We start from the raw sequence: 20,741 nt of genomic DNA, 5'->3' as shown, positions 1-20,741 counted from the left end.
TATATATATATATATATATATATATATGTATACAAAATGCAAATCATTAGTTTAGTTTGTTTCATACAAATATTTCTTATTTACTATTGTTGTTTTTTTGTTCATGAGTATTTTAAATAATTATAAAAAAAAAAACATTACTTTGTTAAAAATAAATATGAAATAGGAAAACTCCCCTTTTTGAAGTTAAGGTTTGAGCTGCTGGAGACTCAAAGGTCTTTTAAGTGCAGCCGTGAACTCTCCCCTGATCCCATCAAAATGCATTTGGCCGACTGACCGAGCATGTTTCTCACATTACACACTAGAACAACACAAAAGACGCACACGTCGTTTAAGTGTGTTTGTGTTTGTGTATGTGTGTGCGTATGTGCGTGGGTGCGTTGGTGTGTCCTGTTTCTGTGTGTGTGCCTGTGCGGGTGTGTGCGTGTCTGTGTGTGTGTGCGTTTGTGTGTGTGTGTGTGTGTCTTCGTGTGTCTGTGTGTCTGTGTGTGTGCGTGTGTCTATGTGTCTGTGCGTGTGTGTGTGTGTGTGTGTGTGTGTGTGTGTACGTGTGCATGTGCATATCGGTCACTGCTCAGTGTAGGGCAAAAAATAAAGACAGAATTCACACAATGCAGCAAACGGCACAAATCACCTCAAAGCAGAATCACCTTTTGCACACATTAGCACAACATAAAATACACACACGTTGTGGGAGTATGTGTGCGTTGGTGTGTGTATGTGTGTGTATGTGTGCGTGGGTGCGTTGGTGTGTGTGTGTGTGTGTGTATGTGTGCGTGGATGCGTTGGTGCGTGCTTGTGTGTGTGTGTGTGTGTGGTGTGTGTGTGTGTGTGTACAGATGATTAATGCTTGAATAAATAGTTCTAGTTCTGAGCGGATCTTAGATCTGAAACGGTTGTTTTCAGGTGGAGCGGTGATGCTGCTGGTGTACGAGTACGTGTCTGGGTGGCTCCAGGAGAACTGGTAGACCGACAGCCGACCCAAAGCCAGAGCGCCTGATGCAGTCACCTCAGCCTCCAAACCCCCCCACCCCCCCCCCCCACCCACCCCCCGACCCACAGCAACAGAACACGACCAAAGACTACAGCAGGACCCTTCGTCTGGGCATTTATCCCGGTTTCTCTCTTTTTATTGTGGTTATTGTTGTTGTTTTTGTTGTTATTTTGGGGGGGGGCGGGTGGGTGCGTGGGGGTTCATAGATTTCTATGCACAATATGAGGATTTCAGGTCTGGTCTCGGTTCTGAAATATGTGTTTGTGTTTGTGTTTTTATTAAGGTGAAATCATTAGTAATTTTCTAGAAGGATCTGTTTATATTCGTCCCTGGCTTTAATGACCGTGTTTGGGATTGCTCAGGCCACTCGTGTCTTTGAATGATGCCACGGGATCGACTTTTATACCCTCACAGTTTACAGTTTACTAACAGACATAGCTAATAACAAATGAGTCACCAAATAGATGACTATTGGTGCTCTGAATTGTATATTTGTGAATAAATCACAATCATTTTGCTTATATTCAGCCCTACTATTTGAATTTTCTAAAAAATAATGTAGAAAATTGACTTTCAATGTTACGGTCTGCTCAAATTTCACAATGAACATTCTAGATTTTTGTAATGTAAGGTAGTGTAAGGAATCTCCTCCAGCTTATTCACCTGTCAGTGTCCCTTGTTTGCATGCATCACCTTGTTATATTCGGCTCTCGGAGCCACGGTTTTAACGGGCCTCCTGGCCGAACAGAACAGCATATTCAATCAAAGAAACTGAAGAAACCGACCAACTGTGCTGGCAAAAGAAAATAAAGCTTTCTTACTCTGGAAATGGATGTGCAGAATATTTTTTTTGTATAAATGCTTTGTTTGTTTGTGTGTGTGTGTGTGTGTGTGTGTGTGTGTGTGTGTGTGTGTGTGTGAGAGAGCGTGTCAGTGTACACGGATGTACGCATTGGCATATATTTGCAGTGTTTATTATGAATACATCTTAAATGGCTGTGTGTGTGTGTGTGTACACACACACTGATTTATTTGCATTGCTCTCTTTGTCTTTATGTTTCATACTTATCCTGTGATCCGTTTGGTAGACGTATACCTGACTGAGCGCTGCGTGTTTGACTTTGCCTCCCCCTGTCTCTCCCTGTCCCACTGCTTTTTTCACTCCATAGAACTCCAGAAGAAGAAGAAGTAGTCAACGCAAAAAATCTATGCATCAACTCTCTCCCCGACCTCTTCCCCTCTCTCTCTCTCCCCCCCCCCCCCCCCTCTCTCTCTCCCCCCACCCCCCCTCTCTCTCTCTCTCTCCACCCTGGGCAGAGGTAAGTCAGTGAGTCCGCTAAGTCGAAGCTAACAAAAACAAACCCAAAGACATTCAAATGAAACTGAAAAACCAAAGAGTTGACCTCACCGCAGCGCTGCTGATCTGTGTGTTACACAAATACAACCCCCACCCCCCCCCCGCAACCCTCGCCGTACAAACACACACCTGCTACTCTCTGGCTGGAGGGTCACGGAAATAACCAAACTATCTGTCATTTAAAGTAAAACAGCATTAAAAAAAATATATATATATATCCTGTTATCCTAACTAAGTTTAAAACTAATAAAGACAACGCAATCACCCTCGTTCCTCACGTCGTTCCAAGTCCTCCCAAGGAATTCATGTCCGTCCGTCCGATATTAAATCACAACAATTCAATTCCGACGTAAAAAAAACCATTATTGCTCCGGACGATTTTTTTTTTTCTCCCAATTTTTCGGCGGAACGCGGTCGCTGTATCTCGCCCGCCGTGCTGCGCGTTCCCTGCCGACTGGAGACGAGAGGGTTAAGTTCTGTGACACAGCTCCCCGGATGTGGGAGTCGCCGTCCATGTGCCGTGTGAGGAAGGTTCTGCCGTCGCCTTTCGCAGCTCAGAGGGGCCGGCGCTGAGAGAGACCGACCGACGACGGCCCCCGGGAGCCCCCGGGAACCGGGTGGAGCTGAGGGCCCCCCCCCCCCCCCCCCCCGGCCGGGGCGGTCCCCAACAACTGGAGAAGCAGGGGCCGGATATGGGGGGGTCATCGCAGGAGAATCCATGGTGGCTGTTTTGATGTACATTATTATGTATATTGTACACCCATTGCACTCCCATTGGACCGTCTCTGGAAGGAGGGATCCCCCACTCTGTGTTTCTTCTCAAGATTTCTTCCTTGCTTAAGGGAGTTTTTTCTTGCCCGTGTGGGGGGGAGGGGGGGAGGGTCAGGGGGGGGCGTCACAAATACATGGCCTGTGAAGCCCTTTGAGACTGTAATGGTGATTAAGGCTATACATTTAAATTTAAATTGAATTGAATTGAATTGAATGTAAAAAGAAGTGTTTCCGATTGTTTCAACATTTCTATTTCAGTTAAACGCTTCGTACAAGGTCCCCAAACGTGTCGTGCGATTCGTTAGACAAAGCGCTAACTAGCTAGCACGGCGCGCTGCGTTGCGTAGCTTCAATGGGACACGGACGTAAACGGCCTGACGAGGCTAAAACGACGTGCGGGGGGGAGAGAGAGAGACCGTGGCACACTTCAACTTATTATAATAACTGCTTAGAACTTGTTATTATAACATAATAACAGTCGGGGTCGCGGGGGGACTTTCTTCACACCTAAAAATACGAGTCCCGGTCCTGAAACAGGATTGAGAGCCGCCCGCCGCCCGCCCGCCCCCGACCTGCCTCCACTCCGCCGTGGCGTGGGTCGGCCTCGCTCTGCTTGACAACTCGTAACTCGTGCAGTGTGTCTTACTCTTGATGCTCTCTGTAACCGTCAAACCCCCCCCCCCACACACACACACACCTCCCCCTGTTTTTACCTGGCATTCCCATACCCGGGTGCTTGGTCATAAATCTTTACAGCTAGCTCTGTGTTTCAGTCGTTTTTTCTTTCCTCCCTGTCCCGTGTATATAAAAGCGCTTTATTCTCACATCTAGGGAAGCAGTCAGCGTTTGACATAAATTGTTCAAACCTTTGACAGGCGTTTCAGTCGGCGCTGAACGAGCCTTATCTTTTCAAGGCCCGAGTATAAGGTAATAATTAGAGGATTTTGAATTGAAATGGAAATGTCAGGTTTCTTTTTGGCGTTTATGCCTTTGAACTCGCGATGTGGGGACGCTATACCCGATAGAATACAAGGAAACACGATTTACAAACGTTGAACCTCTTTTATTTAGGAGGATTTCAGTGTGTGTGTGTGTGTGTGTGTGTGTGTGTGTGTGTGTTTTTGTAAGTGTGTGTGTGTGTGTGTGTGTGTGTGTGTGTGTGTGTGTGTTTGAGCGTTCAAAGTTGTATTTCAGGCATACGATTAATTGTACGTCTAGCCATTTATTTTCCAAATACATTTTTACGCTAAAAAAAAGAGTAATTTTAGACATGTGGCCTAATATAAACGCATTTTTAAATTAAATAAACACTTAATTGCCTACAATTTTTTTTGATTTTCGCACTGCAATTTCCGGATGTTGGAAGTTTGGAGAAAAGAAAACTCATTAAGATAAATAGAAAAAAATATACTGCGTTAACAGATATATAATATCATGGAAGTGCAAACATGTGTAATTACGTTTTTTTTTTGTTTGACGATGCCTAGCGCAAATTGACTGGTAGCATTGCGCACCCCCCCCCCCTGTGTGCTATCCTACTCTTGGAAAAAATAATTTGTGATTGCTCAGTGAGATCTAAAGATAACCACACGACACTGCAGTCAGACTCAACATGTCTAACGCTAAACACATGCGGCCCCGCTTTTAGAGGCGCTCTATAGACCTTAGCTACATAAAGACGACTCACGTTGCACTACCGGGGCACCCGCTTGAGGTGGAAACGTCGACACACCACTTCTCTCCCTCTCTCTCTCTCTCTCTCTCTTTGCCGGGCTTGTCTGCTTGTCTTGTTTTTCTTCTTTTTCTGTCGCCGACTTCTCTCTTAATGCTGGTATCAATTAAAAGCAGGCGAGTTTTAACACCCCCCGAGAGTCGCGGGGCGAAAGGGAGCTGCGCTCGGCAACTGAACTTGTGCCTCGTCGTCAAGTTGAAAGCACAAAAAGCTGCCGAGCCGTCGGGGAGGACGGCGACGACGGCGGAAAACATTTTCACGCCAATCTCGCCCTAAAGTCCTTTTTACGACCGAGATTTTGTTATAACTATCATTACGTGTGATGGATGTGCTGGGGGAGAGGGGGGGGGGGGGTGGCTGGGGGAGGGGGAGGCTATAAGGACGGGGAGGGGAGGGGGGGTGGGGGTGGGGGGGTCCTGGCTGCTAGGACCGAGGACCGAGCTGGGGCCCGGTTACAGCGATGTGGTTCACGTACGGTCAAAGAAACACCACAATCCCCGTGCAACGGTCCGTGACCACTGCATGCGGGGGAGACTGCTTTCCAAGTCAAATCAGGCCCTGCTCCGGGAGGCTGTTTACACTGTCCCCTCGGCAGGCGGTGTTTACGCTGCCACGCGGAGCAGGCATTAGGGGGAAGGACGGTGAGGGTGGAGGCTGCCGGGTGGTGGTGCGGGTGGTGGGTGGTGGGTGGTGTGTGTGGTGTGGTGTGTGGGTGGGTGGGGGGGGGCGACAGAAACAGCCATCCCCTACGGCCATGGCCTTGTAGCCGAGGCTACGCGGTACCAGGTTTTATTAAGCTTAACAAAGGGACCTACATTTCATCCTGGGAGTAAATACTCGCGAAGAGCTGCGCAAAGAGGCCTTGCCAGACTTAATCAAAATATCTGTCACTGCAGCTTGCCGTGGCTCATTTGGTAACTCTCTGCAAGCGGGGGCCCATTCATCAAATGGATTCTGTGCTTTTTATCCTTTAGTGTAAACAGGATTAATGTGGTCCCCGTGTAAACAAAATCTATGTGTATGATCCAGTTTAAACCGGTTATATACAGTCCAGCGTAAACAAGATCTATACGGTCCCGTCGGAGCGGGGGGGAAAAAGAAAGTGAGTGCTGGGTGAATCTCAAAGGGCTGGCGGGCTTTGGGAGCCGTCGGTCGAGACTTACATGTGTCATTTTGAATGCAGAATTAGCGTGGCTCATTTGACTATGGCCAGCTGCACAACCCTGGCACACAGATACGCCTCCCAATGCGTCTCTCTGTGCTGTGATTCGTCGACTGCGGGGCTCCCTGTTGAAGCAGCGCCGTTAGCGCCGCGTCATTACCGAAGCTCCGGTTTCATTTTAATTCATATTTAAGACGTCTGCATTTCGTAAAAGGTACCCCAAAGAACGTCCGTGCAGCCCTTAGTGAAGCCGCTTTTATCCATGTGGCTCCTGAGTACTGAGGGTTGTCTAGTTTAGTAAAGTAAAAAAGACTATGTTAAACCTCGAATGAGGTGAGAAGATCTGTGGCCACAGAAGAAGAAGTCATCTTCGTTTTAATCCCTACGGAAAAAAAACCAACGTTTTTTTCTATCTGGGGACAATTAAGTGTGTGCTGCACCACCCGGCAGGTCAGAGGTCAAGTAGGCTACGTCCGTTTGTGAAGTGGCGGTGATTTATTCTCCTAGCGGGCCGTGACGCGTGGCAGAGGGCCTACGCCGCGGCCGTTTATATATCCCCATCGCCGCCAGCCTCGACGGGGCCGCACTCGGCGCGGTCGTATCCTCAACGCTAATTCCTCCGCTAGATCCGGGGAAACGCGATACCCTCCGGGGATGGAGCGTAACCAATGCCCCCCCGGGGGGATGAGGGGTAACTGATACTCCCCGGGGGGGATGATTGGGACAATGACCACACGGCTCAGTATTCCTGAATGAATCCGGATTGCACGGTATCTTACCGTCCGTACTGGCGTGGATTTGCCCGCGTTGCAGAAAGGAAAAGGGAGAGCATGTGCATTGAATGAATTTTTCCACAGACAAAAACACTTTAAGTAGGGAACGATCAATTTACAACCAAACAATTTAATTAATTACATTCAGTTTTCATTGTGCAACATTTGGAACTGTACAGTTCATGTTGTGGTCTCCACAAGAAGACCGATGCCAATTTATTTATTTTGTCTGAGGGCGCATGGAGATTTTTTTCGGTGCTGTCTGGGAGGCAAATTGCACTTGGTTCAACGTACCTTTAGTCTAATAAATAAAGAAACATAGTGTTCACTTCTCTTAGAAGCTGCTCGCATAGGCTACAATTTTAGAGAACTGGTAAAAACTGCTCAGTAAGACTTTTTTTACTTTTATCAACAAAAAAAAAAAAACGTCCACAAAATAGAAACATACAAAAATGAAACAAAACAAAAAAGCAACCGATTTGCCCCAACCCCCCCCACCCCCCCTCCCCCGCCCGAAACACTTGTACCAAACGCTCCCTGGCTGCTCATTAATGACCGTACCCACCACCCCGCCCGCCCCCCCCCGCCCCCCCCCGCCCCCCAAAGACCCCCCCCCCCCCAGGGGTCCGGCGCTGCACCCAGAGGAGCGCTGGGAGCTGGACGCTGGAACGTCCGCACCAGAGCGCGCCTGGACTCAGTCCTTCAGAAGCCGCCGTCCCCGTAGCGCCTCCCGCAGTTTATAGCCTGGTGGTGTCTGACGACCGGAGGAGTCCCTCCTCCCTCCTCCCTCCCCCTGCTGCTCCCGACCGGGCCTGGACCCGGTCAGGGGGGCCCGGAGGTGATCGCCCCCCCCCCACCACCCCATAAGGTGTCCTGTGCCCCCCCCCTCCCCTCCCACCCTCGGCCAGAGTCTTCGTCGTTGTTTGGAGGCGGTGGCGGCGGCGGCACCCAGCTGAGTGCCGTCCGTTCCAGGGTGGGGGTTGCGGGTCGCTGGGTCTTCTGGAGCACCAGGGGGGGGGGTGGAGTGGAGGTGGGGGGGGTGGGGGCGGCTAGAGGAGGGGGGGGGGGGGGGAGGGAGGGGGGTAGGCGTGGCGGCCGGCGTGCTCTTCTTCAGAGGCCAGCGGGGAGGCGATGTCACAGCTGCGGGGAGATGGAGCACTGCCATTGGCTGGCGGCCAGGTGGCTCCGGTCACACAGGCCCACGTGGTGGCGCTGCACCCCGTGGAGGGCCACGCTGGGGTGGGAGGGCGGGAGGGACGGGTGCTGGGCGCTGTGGCAGAGCTGCTCGCTGTGGGCGATCCACTCGGCGTCTGCGGGGGGGGGGGGGGGGAGAGCGAGGGAGGGGAGAGAGGGAGAGAGTGAGAGTGAGAGAGATGGAGGGGGGAGAGGGAGAGAGAGAGAGGGAGAGGGGGAGAGAGGGAGAGAGCAGAAGAGAGATAGAGAGGGAGAGGGAGAGAGAGATAGAGAGAGACGGACGGGGAAGAGAGAGGGAGAGGTGTGACCAGAAGAGAGGTACGGTTAGTTTATGACCGTCACATCGGGGGGGAGGGGGGGTTGTTGGGGGGGGGGGGGGGTTGGGGGGAGGAGAGGGGTGACATTTTGTAACTGGAAAGCAAAGACAATATAAACCCACTACGAATGTAGATAAAACCAGGCCAGGAGTTTCCACAAAACAACTTCTACTGCAGCTTAAGCCTTCTCAGCGTCCATCCATTTTGGGGGATGTATTACAGAGTAGGAGTCGTCCACAATGGGAGAGGGGGGGGGGGGGGGGGTTAGGGGGGTTGAGGCTAGGACAACACCGGGCTACAGACAACATGGCAGCAGAGCCCAAAGGCAACAGGCCAATCAGAGGCGACGGCGAGGCAGGAGAGAGACGGCGGGGCAGGGGCGATGATGATGATGATGCCTGTGGGAGGGGGAGAGGGCGGAGCCCCAGCCGTGAGTGACAGCCGGAGCCGTCGGAGAGCCGGCCCCCAGCGGAATCCTCTTCTTCTTTCTCATTCTTCCAATTGCGTTTCCAGTGCGTTGCTTCAATTGCAATCCTTTAATCACACGAATGAATTGGATAGGAGCACAAGAGCCACTGCCGTCGGGCCGCATGGAAAGATACTTTTTCCTCTCTCTAAGTCTCTCTCTCTCTCCCCCTCTCTCTCTCTCTCCCTCTCTCTCTCGCTCTCTCTCTCTCTCAGGGTTGTTTCAGGATTACGGGGTGGCACAATATGGATGCCATGTGAGATTACGAGTGAAGGGCAGGAAGGAGGGGAGATGTGACCGGGAACGAGGCGCTGCAGGTTCCCCTGGTTCCGACAGAACCTCAGCTGGCAGAACGCAGCTCAACGTACGTCACGGAGAACTGTTCCCTGGGTGGTCTGCAGTCAGAGACTCTGTGGCCAGCCTGAGATCTTGTCCAGGATTATCCTCTCAGAATAATCAGCTACATGAGCGATACTTTATACTTCAGGGGTTGTTTTTTTTCGACTGGAAATAAGAATGATTTCAAAGATAGCTTTGTTTCATTGGCACTTTGTTTTTTTGTGTTTGTGGATATAAGCTTTTAGCCGAATGGCTTTGTCTACAAACAAGGGCTGTTTTTGAATTTTGTATTTTTTTCATTTGTTTATAACACATTTGTTTATAACATTAGCACTAACTGATGTGCTTTCCTTAGTAAATATAAACATTTTAACAGAAATATTTGCTTTTAAATTTACCGGAACATATTTTGACATGTCGGTCATTTCGCTTTTTTTAATTAGGCCTAATCTAAAATTGGTTGGGAAAACTAACTTTCGTAGGCGTGTTGCTTTTTAAATATGCCTATGATAGCAAATCGGCCGAAATGTATTTCTGGGTTTTCATCTAGTTTTTCATGCATATATAGGCTATTTATCATATTTTATGCGAATTGGTTTCATTCGTGTCCGGAAATTCCTAATGGATAAGTTTCCCCAATTATACGGTAGCCTAGTCGGTCAGTTTGAAATCTATGTTGCAAAAAAAAAGGCAACATTTAATATTTTTGCAACCAAAAACATGCAGTAAAACTTTCAAATATGCCGATGTGAATTCCACCAATCAGTCAAATAGCCAAATCAAAATTCCCAGATGCCCATATAGTGTATAAAGATAGATTCATTAATTTTTAATAAATACACCACCACATTCTTATCGTTCACAGTCGACCCGCCTTTGCAAGCACCTCTATTTGTGTTGGCTCAGTAACACAACGTGTGCGTGCCTCGACCTTAAATCAACACTTCAGTTCATCCTTTCTCTTCCAAATAAAGACGACGCACGATTCCCATTGCCTCTGAGAGACACACTTGATGGACGCACTCCAAAAAGGCGCTCTTTGTTTTTCGAAATTAAATCATCTATTTTTCTAAGCCCCGGTGAAATGATTTGCGGTGTCACCGCGTTGCGCAATCACCACCTCACATATTGTGATCATGTGAACCTCCGGAGAGATATGAGCAGGGAGCTGTGTGGTGGTAACCAGTGCGGTAGCAGTGGGAGGTTAAGGTCTACAGAGCTACTTGCTCGGGACTTTAAATGTTGACTGGAATGCAGCGCATTACACAATGACAATACTTGCGGGTTAATGTTATTCTGACTTCGGTATCTCTACACAGCCTCAATCCTTCACTCACACACGCACATGCATGCATGGTGTGACCCATTTTATGTGGAAAATGAATGGGCCATGGCTTATCTATAAACAGAAGAAAAAAACGTAGGCCTGCATGTTGTTTGTGCAATAGGGCGTAGTTGGTAGTCGTATTTATTCCATGTACACATCACGAAATGCATCTATATTTATGGTCTGGTGAACCACTGACAGCTCTGGCTTTCTTTGAGCTATAGGTCGAACAGACGCACTCCGTTGAAATGAGTCGCGCTTGTGTTTCGTTTAGTTTCGTTTCATGCATCAAACATCGGGTCACAGACAGAGATTTGACCCTGAATGTATTGTACACGACAACTGTGTCCCTTACTATAACATTTGCCAACCACAAGGCCAGGCGAAGAATTATTACAAGCCATTTTGTATCATACTTTTTTTTTTACAAGTAAAAAATAAAATTGTATAAAAATTTAAAAGCTTTTTTTTTTTTTTAAGTATGCTTTTTGTTATTAGGACTGGCGAAAGAGAAAAGTCTAAATAGGCCACTTCTCCACGTTGTGGACTTTTAACCGGAGCTAAACCAAACACACCATTGCCGGATTAGGACGTCCTGGGCCTATACAGCACACGTCATGGGTGCTGGTTTAACCTCGGTGTGGCGAAGGTCGATGTGTCCATGCTCGCAAAAAGATAGAATAAATAGAACTGATTCCAGAAAAAAGACAACAACGGCCAAACAAACTGGAGATGGCCTGTTTAGTGCTCTCTGTAAGCCGCTGTCCTGAGACACTGACCCCTGGAATTCAAACCAAACCACAAGCAAATTATATAATTAGTAGGTATTCAGCCGGACTTTAATTGTGGCTTTGAATTGCTATCATACAGGTCTACGACTCCAACCTGGGTCGTTGGGAGATTCGATGGAAAATTCTGCGGTATTTGGCACACACGATGTGGAGAGATGTGGAGACTAGAGCAGCTGCATGTTCTGCGCTTTATTCTTTGAGTAATTGTAATGGGGCAAGACGAAGACATGAGGGCGATTGCATTTGCAGATAAATACATTAATTGTATTGCTATGTGGTTATCCATGGGAAAAACGACGTTGCTTGGGAGAGGGTCCTACCCATAATTTAGGACTGAAGGCCAACGCGTAAAATATAAGACAAGGAAAATCAAAGCACCAACTCAACGACAACTAGACGCAACGTGGGGTAAATCGCTAATAAAAAGTAATCCATGCCAATTCACTATCAGTAATGAGTTGGTATTATTACAGGAGGCTCCTGGTCGCGGTTTAGAACTCATTGTGGGGTTATATTCCTCGAGAAATGAAATACATAATGAGGCTGTGACCTGTATTTTGCGTCAGGTCCTGTTGACGGTTGCCCAGTTGACGCGCCGTGGACCAGTGCAGGATTCGCAGGTGGGCAAGTGACCTCTTTATTATTATTATTATTATTATTGTTATTATTATTATTAGGCCTATTATTATTATTATTATTATTGCTATTATATTTGTATTATTATATTATACTAATATTATATTACCCATTCTAGTCTTTAGTTTGGCGCTTGAAAAATATGGCCTGTCACTCACGGGGGGGGGGGGGGGGGTCCGAGGCCAGAAGAGATTTAAGTCAGAGGGAGAGGATTATGAAACGACCTGGACACGACGATGATGACACGTCTATCTATTGGTCTCCTAGCCTAAACACAAGAACAACGGAGATCAACAGTGCGCGTGGAGCGACCCCGTGCTCGCGGCGTGCGTCTCGTGCTGCTGATACAGGCCTACGTGAAGCTCGAGACGACGTGCGCCGTGGCCGAGAACATTCACAAAGGCCAAACGCCTTTCGATGGAGGACGAATTAGACCTGCTTAAGAGAGTATCCTTTGGGCCTGATGAAGATACTATCATTATATTGTTTTAATTATATTGTATTATTATATTGTAGCCTATTGTATTGTTATATCATATTATATTATATTATAGTATATTATATAATATTATGTTATATTATATTATTGAATTATATTATCCACGGTCCGTTTAGAATAATCCAGCCCACCGATGGTGAACATGATACCGCCATGTTTCATGGGCCGACTTTGTGGACTTTTCTTTAAATGCGTGCAGTGAGCATACACGACGGTTTAACCCGGTAGACCTTCACTAATATAGGCCTGGTTTGATAATATAGGCCTGGGTTTAATAATATAGGCCTGGGTTTAGCTAATATAGGCCTGAGTTTAGTAATAGCCTATAGGCCTGGGTTTAGTAATATGTCCTGGGTTGAGGTAAGTGTGTGTGTGAGCTTGTCTTCATTTGAGAAAAAAAGTAAAACTCCAAACACAACAGTTGAGGTTTATAACGACATCAACATAGTTGTAGTAATATAGTCCTAACAGAACCACCGTTTGTCACTCGGCCTATCGTAAGCTCTCATATTATGTATTTATTATAGACTACTTGTATGTTTTGCTATCTTAAATGCGATCTGGTTGTGGTTCTTTAAGCTATGTGTTAGCACTAGTCCATAAAGACATTCTAGGGTTAGGGTTTGGCCCTCGTTGGCCCCCAGGCAGTACAACCACAACACAGTAGCACTGTGTGTTACTGTGCGTTACTTTGCGTTACTGCGCGTACTGTGTGTTAACATGCGTCGCTCGGCGTCACTGTGCGTTACTGTTCGTTACTGTGTGTAACTGCGTGTTACTGTTTGCCTCAGCCTTCTCGTTCGGACATTTTGTTGAACTGGATTTAGTTTGCATTGAATGGCAGCGCTTCTCCCCCGAGTATTGAGATCCTCGCGGGGCGAGTTAAGTGCTCGGCGCGAGGACAGCAAGCACTAGTCCTGACAGTCGCGAGGGCCCGCCGACTGACAGGCAGCCCTCCCCTCGCGCCAACAACACGGTCACAACACGGAGGCCCGCTGAGCGCGCGGAGTCACGGTGGCTCCTGTTTCTCTTGTTTTCAAAACAACCGGGGTGGTGGTGGTGGTGGTGGGGGTGGAGGGGTGGGGGGGCGCGTTATGGAGCTCGAGTTAATATGTTAACACGCGTGCGTGACCGAGATTTGACGGTAAAGAATGAACTCATGCGTTCGAGGGCGCAGGGCGGCCTGCTGTTCCGTGAGAGGCGGGCTGCGGTCGGCCTCACACGGGGGGGCTGATGTCTGACACAACGCAGGCCGCGCGGGGTCGCCCGGGTCGCCCGCGTTCGAACAAAATGTCTCAAAAGAAGCAGAGAGGGCATGTTGAAAAGGTTCGACACGAGTAAGCCTCCATCAAAGGTCAGCCCCCTTTTTTCCTTCGTTTTTAACCGACTATATGCACCGACAGACCTGACTGAGCAGCACCACAGCCTCGGCCAGACACACACACACACACACACACACACACACACACACACACACGCTGTCTGAGGCGCTCGAAGGAAACAAGGAATAAAACAAGGCCCAGAAACACACCAGCCTGGAGAGGTACGATGTGTGGGTCCGTGTGTTGTTGTGTCTATGGACTGTGAACTGATCAGGGTACCTGTCAGTAAGAGAGCTCTCTTTATACACACACACACACACACACACACACACACACACACACACACACACACACACACACACACACACACACACACACACACACACACACACACACACACACACACACACGCGCGCGCGCGCGCAACGCAACGCACACACACTAGCCCAAGCACTCTCCACAAACGCTAATAATTCTAGAGGCCTTCTGATATTTTTTGAAATGAGGAATAGAAAAATTATTCAAAACATTAAATTAAAAAAAAAGAGGGATTGAATCGACTCAATCAAAAAAAGTAACTCTTACTTTGCTGTTCTGTAATTGACCGTATCCCAAGAATATCTGTAACGGAATGCGACGAGGGCCAAATCCTGTGCATAGCCATGTGTCCAGGGAGGGTCGGCAGGCCCTGGGGAGTGGGCACCTTGGTGCCCGTGGCCCCGATGGAGGTGGGGTAAGAGTATAAGTGGTTGTAGGGTAACGTCGGCTGCGGTGGAGGATGCCCCTGCTTACTGGACTCGTACTGGTTCTGTTGGGACAGATTTCCGATCTTGTTCCGCAGGATCCGACTGATGGAGCTCACGGAGGGCAGGTTGAACTTGTCGCACACCCCGTCCGCGAGTAGCCTGTCCCGAATCTCCCAGGCAAAAATCCCGGGGTCCCTCTGCTTGTATGTCCGTATGTGCTTGACCACCGTCGGGGTGGTGACCCTCGGCTTGCTGCCCCCGATGGCGCCCGGCAGTATGGATCCCGTCTCGTTGTAGCGGGCCAGGATCTTGCTGACGCAGCCGTGCGAGACGCGGAGCTGTCGGCTGATGTCGCACGGCCGGATGCCCAGCTGAGCCAGCTCCACGATCCGCAGGCGGATGGCGTTGGGCAGCGGCCTGCCGTTGACGAACACTCCCCCGAGTTGGTTCACCTCTCCGAAGGCCGGTTCTGGCACCGTGAAGCAAACAAAGAGTGAGTAGAGATTTAAAAAAAAAAAAAAAAAAGGGCGCTTCCTAATCGCCTTTAAAGGCCTGGCTTTTTAATATATTGTAATCAGATCAATGCACAATTATTTGAAATTATTCACATGCCGTGCGTGTGCCTTAATGACCTGCCCAAATGTAGGCCTATTTATTTTAATTGTGCAGTAGCATGGATCGTGAAAGGGGCGATGAGGCAGAAATAATGCAATAATGTTCAATTATTTATCAAATACATGCATCTAAAAACACATGAAAACTATTATTCCGTAGTTAAGTCAATTAATGCGCAAATCCCAAAGAATATGACTCTCGTGATGGATGAGAATTATAATAGAAAACTTTAATTGTTTGTTTTTGTGGGATACAGTTGAAGAGAAACTCAAAGAATGTACGGATATTCAAGCATAATTCAAACCATTTCACTGCGGGTTATTGGTCCTTTCTTACACAACTACAGCAAGGACTTCCTCTCAATAACATCAGAACAATTCGCTGTTTTTCCCTTTTCGGCGAAAGGTCGGCCGCCCCTTCCATCTGCGAAAGCCCAACTTTCCACCCGGACTCACCCATCATGTTGTGTCCACAGATGATGAAGGTGGTGTCAGGATTGCACCTCCCGTGCGGGTATGCCTCCGAGTCCAGGGTCGCGAGTGTCCGAAATGATGTCAAGGAAATCCTTTCGTGCGCCACGGCTCCGATAATGAGCAAGAGGGACAAATCGCGATGTGTTTCCTGGCTGTCGGGGAGACAGGCTTACATTTCAATCTAGGGAAACCGTGGGCTGGACTTGTAACACGTTTCACTTCTGTTAGACCGTTTGCGCCAATGGCACGGCGCGGCTCCGCCGATCCGTCTTCCGATTGGTCGAAAACCTTGACGTGACATGTGCCGGACCAGGACTCCCCGCCCCCCGCCCCCCACCCTTCGGTACCAAAGTGCTGCTAACGCCATGAACTCCATGTGTTCCACCGGCAGAGCTGGTAAGTATAAGGCAGTATCGAGACAGTTCTCTAAATCAGATATTCGACAATGGAGAGTCCTCAATAAAGATCTGACGCGCCACGTTGGTTTTAGTCAATTGAATGGACGTTGGCATGTTCATGAATCGGGCATGAATAGCATTTTATTCAAATACATTTATACTTTGGATAATCTGTCAGTCACACGAATGGATGTCTAATAACACACAGATAGGCCTACAACTACAGTATCAGAGGACATCCAGGACTGGCTTTGAAATAAATGTTAACATGTTATCCTGCAGGGCATTCAGAGCATCTCGCAGGTATAGGCCTATAGGCCTACACCTTCCTAAAATAATAAATAACGTCCTTATTAGTCACAGAAATCCATTGGGCCTAATACATTACGCACAGGCAATATTTCAATTTAAAAGTAACAAATTTGTTTACTTTTTTACCGTTTCTTCCCTTGTCGGCATGGCCGGATGATTTGCAGTGAAGACATTTCACTGGACAATCCAAATGCCGCAATAACGCAATGGACGCAATGATTGATCTATCCAGCTCGTCTAAATGTGTTCTAGCTGTTTGTGCACACCCCTCGATTGGTTCTTGTACCCTTGTGTTTTTAAAACGTAAAATAACTGTGAATTCCATCTCTTCATTGTTCCAGTCGCTTACTCAATACATGGTCTTTTAGTGTTTTCCATACAAGCAAGGGGACCTTATAACCTATAGGCCTAACTTTCCTAAATAATAGACCACGTAAGCCTACAACTTCCAGCCGCGTATACATGCAAGTTCAGCCGAAATAGCTCATCGTTAAGGCGAATGGAAAGTATGTAGGATCCGTGGACGGCATCAAAGCTCGCCCTCAGAAGCAACGGTAAACATTGGGATTTTTTGACAGAATATCAGTGCACAGCTCTCCGGGTGTTCCGTGTAGATCCGGGAGGTGAGTCCCTCGGCCCCGTCTGTCCCAGGCCACTAATGCGTCCGGATAATGTTTACCATTAGGGAAACCTGCTCAATTTGTTTCTATTGCGGTTGCTTCCGGTGGCTGTAATAACAACAAAAGGTCATTTCTAGGTTCAGAGACCCTTTCCAAAACCGCAAGATCCCCTCGACACCCCCCCCCCCCCCCTTCCTTTTTGTTGACGCTCGGCGCTCGGCGGTGTGGGACGCGCACGCGAACCGTACGGCGCGCGCTATCTCACCGACCCAGCACGCACCGCCTCCCGGTTTATGCCCTATAGGCTACGTTTTCTAGATTAAATGACCATTTGGCGTGTGTTTAACTTCAACTTCAATTATTAGTATGTATTATTTACTTATTCGGTATTTGACACTATCGTTTTATGTCTGTTAAATAATGCCACACGTTGCTGCACATTTGTTTTTTGTGGTCAAACATGTTGAGTATATAGGCCGGTATAACATGTAGCCTCTTTGTCTGCATTTGTATACCTTTATGTCACACAGAAACGCATCCAAGTCATTATTTTATTATTGTGAATTATGATTACGTTAGGCATATATTAGCCAATCTGAGACATTCCGCATCAGGCCCATCAGTTCATATCCCAATGACGGAAGTCTGCACGCATGGTCGCCAAAGACGATATGCTTGTCATGCAAAAGCCTGCATAGCTCACTGACTAAAATTGTCCGTGTCGAATGAATTGTTCACACTGCCACTTGGGAGTTGTTCGATGTTGTGACGATTGACGCGCAACAACGGAAACGCGCGTTACTTAATCTAACGGTCTGAACGGTCATTAGTCTCGCCCCTGAACTTGACTTAAAGTCTGCTCTCTAATCGCCATTCCATTTGTTTGCTAGGTGCTCTGTAAAGGCCTCTAGGCCTATATATTGTCATATAATATATATATTTATTAGGAATAATAATAACTACATTGTGGTATTTGTAAATTATATATTATTTAATAATACATATATAGCCGGGCCTACATAATATATTATAATATGTAGCAGAGGATTAAACCATCATTTGTAAAATAATTTAAACAATAAAGTAATATAGTAATTGAATGATGGATATCTGTCTAATAGTCTCTGTCAACTTCCAACCTTTTTTTTTTGTGAAGATCACGAAGAAAGAAAAACTAAAATAATAAATAGTTCCCTTGGCTCTAATACCAACCTATTGAGAGATGTCACCGGTCGACAGAAGCCATAAGCGGATTAGCGCGTTGGGCAATATGTCAACATTCAAGTGCATTTAAATGCCAAGCCGACCCAATTCTTCTACGTCTCAATTAACCAGGAGCTGTGTCAAGACATGCTGCACTGCTAATGGAGGTTCCCGAGAACAGACGATGAGTGACATGGTGGAAAGTCTGAGCAGCTGCACGCGTCCAGGAGGAACGCACGGGGACGGTCAGTATAATAAGAGGTCTAATAAAAAGTCACCGAGGCCAACGGTAACAAGGTCACACCGCGGTGGTGGCTCTCATACGTTATGAAAACGACGCCTAATGTAGATCCGTTTCGTGTTAGATATTGGGGTTGTCCTTAACCCATATCTAACATTAAACTGATCTAATTTATTCAAGATGTTCAACAGATTTTTTTTTATTTTCTGATCGTCATCGTGACATCAGCCAGAAAGAGTTCGTGGGACTATCGTGGGATATTTAAAACAGCATGTCTTTTCATTGTCTTATTTGTTATTATATTTTTGTATTTATATTAAATAAATCGCACTTCGTGTCCAACAAAGTAAAGGCCCATATTCTGTGGCCCCTCCAGAGTAGCGTATTCTTTTAAATATTATATAGCCTAGGCCTAATAAGTATAATTAGGTAATTTAATTATGAGTATTAGTATCATTATCATTATCATTAGTTTTAGTATTAGTATTATTATTTATTAGGCTACTATTGAATTTGAAGCCATTCCTTTGGGCTACTTATTTCTCAGATTAATTACACCATCAATTCGGCCTTTTTCACTATAGGCCTGTTCACCTATTCATTCCATTTTGTCCTTGAAAATAACACCAATATTAAATCTTAAAACGAATTTTGAAATGGCAATTTGATGAAGAACTACCATTCAGAATAATGGCGAATCTAAACAAAGAAGGTTAGGCTACAATTAGCCTAATCTAAATCCAACTTGTTCCGCAACCACCCAAATGCTGTTTATTGCCTTTGAGGTTGTTTCGGTAATCAAACGAATCGGATCCAAATCCACGTTGACAATGGCTGCTTAGACATCGAGTTTCCACAAGACCCAATTTATGCGACATTGAACATGGCAGAGCAATTTAAGGCAGATTTAGGATTGAACTAAGAACAATTCTTTAATCAGTGTTAGTAACCGTAGAGATTATCTTGGTATAACTTTAAAAATGCAATACTAGGCCTAATCTATGTTGATAATAATGTAAAAATGTATTATTGGTGTTTAGTGGAGTTGAGCCATCCATTACGAAAGGCTATGTTTAGGAGGTCAAATCGTTCATATTTAGCCTACATAGGCTTAAAGGCTACGTTTCAGATTTCGGGCAATATAATTAGGCTCACTGATCTAAAAAAAAAGCTTGACCATAAGTCTATTGGTGCGATCTATAGTGGAGGCCCGTGATCGCTGCATTTTAAACCGGTATACCCTTGTAGATAAATTGTTGCATCACCATGTCTCGGTGATTCCCCTCTTCGACCCGGTCCATGGCGGAAGCTGAGAAGACACGGTCAATCGTCAAAGTGACAAAAAAGTCATTCTCAGCGATAAGAAATAGGCTATTTAATGTTATATCGTATATAAAGTGACATCATTTCCGATATTTCCATCGGACAGCGTGGGCCTACATTTGTTTATTCAATATGGCACATTTAGTAGGCCCTGTTCATTCATCCGTGCTGATAATAATAATAATAATAATAAGTAGGCCTATTATTATTATTATTATTATTGTTATCCAGCTAGGCAAACACATATTGCAGGAAAATCCTTGAATAAATTCACAGCACTCAATTTTTTTGTTTTTTTTTGTTTTTTTTTGTGTTATAATGAAGAATAATCAAACCCATCTGAAAAATATGAAAAAATATGTTCGACAAATCGATAATATCCACTGCGTGGCATCAATCGTCCATAACATCAAAACACATGTAAGAGACATTTCAACCGTCGGTCACCGAGTCGCCCTGCCTCCCTCCCTCCCTCCCTCCCTCTGTGGTCTCCCTCGTCTCTCCGTCGTCCTCCACATCACCACACAGCCTGCGCGTGACCGCGGGAGGTCAGACGGTGTGTGACCCCTGCCAACGGCCTCGTCGAGCTCCGTGTCGGTCCACCGGAGGGCTTCGAGCATGTGACTCCTCCGCTAAACGACTGGTCTGTATATGGAGCCTTTTGTTTTAGTGGTGTAGCGCAGTGTGGCGGTTCGAATCCCCTGACGGTCTTAACCCTGAAACGAGAGGAGGATTCTGTATTTCCCCCTGAACGTGCCCTCGACGCTACGCCCCGAGCCCCCTTAGAACCAGAATTGATGACTTTGGGCTATATTGTGAGAGGAGCAGTGACACCATTAAATTCCTTTTTATAGTTTAGCACTTCTCGAAGGTTGAGCGGCCCAGTAACTTTAGTGGGGCCTTAATGAGGACGAACGCAGGTTAACGACGTATGTAGTCGTGTTTCAGGGCCCGGGGCTCGGGTTCTCGTGGGCAGGGGGACCAAAAAGTCACAATATTTACGACACATTTTAGCATCCATCACTCTGACATGTGTTCGTCTGGCACCTGGGCTCCATTAGGATTAAAATATTGCGTTCCGCTCTAATTTGGAGCAGTCTCTGTCCGGGCAGACGGCGACCCAGCAGTGA

The 20,741-nt window shown here is 46.8% G+C and overlaps 2 protein-coding genes across 2 annotated transcripts in view; one reads left to right on the top strand and one right to left on the bottom strand.

Annotated features, from left to right (window-relative positions):
• Nucleotides 1-968, top strand: part of slc25a21 (solute carrier family 25 member 21) — a gene marked incomplete at its 3' end in the record, with an annotated part of 7,583 nt that extends 6,615 nt beyond the window's left edge. Inside the window, exon 2 of the mRNA XM_084482153.1 lies at nt 907-968. Coding sequence (XP_084338279.1) covers nt 907-968 — 62 coding nt within the window. The remainder of the gene's footprint in view (nt 1-906) is intronic.
• A 6,955-nt stretch (nt 969-7,923) lies between these two features.
• pax9 (paired box 9) lies at nt 7,924-19,589 on the bottom strand (the record flags this gene model as incomplete). The annotated part of the gene is made up of 3 exons (XM_084482152.1): nt 7,924-8,099; nt 14,266-14,895; nt 19,529-19,589. The coding sequence occupies 3 exons, from the start codon at nt 19,587-19,589 to the stop codon at nt 7,924-7,926; spliced, it is 867 nt and encodes a 288-aa protein (XP_084338278.1).
• Between the last annotated feature and the right edge of the window lie 1,152 nt (nt 19,590-20,741).

This window comes from Micromesistius poutassou, assembly GCF_964030765.1.
Source record: "Micromesistius poutassou genome assembly, chromosome: 17".
Taxonomy (NCBI): Eukaryota; Metazoa; Chordata; class Actinopteri; order Gadiformes; family Gadidae; genus Micromesistius; species Micromesistius poutassou.
The sequence above is the reverse complement of the archived record's forward strand: the minus strand, read 5'-3'. Positions and strand labels throughout refer to the sequence as shown.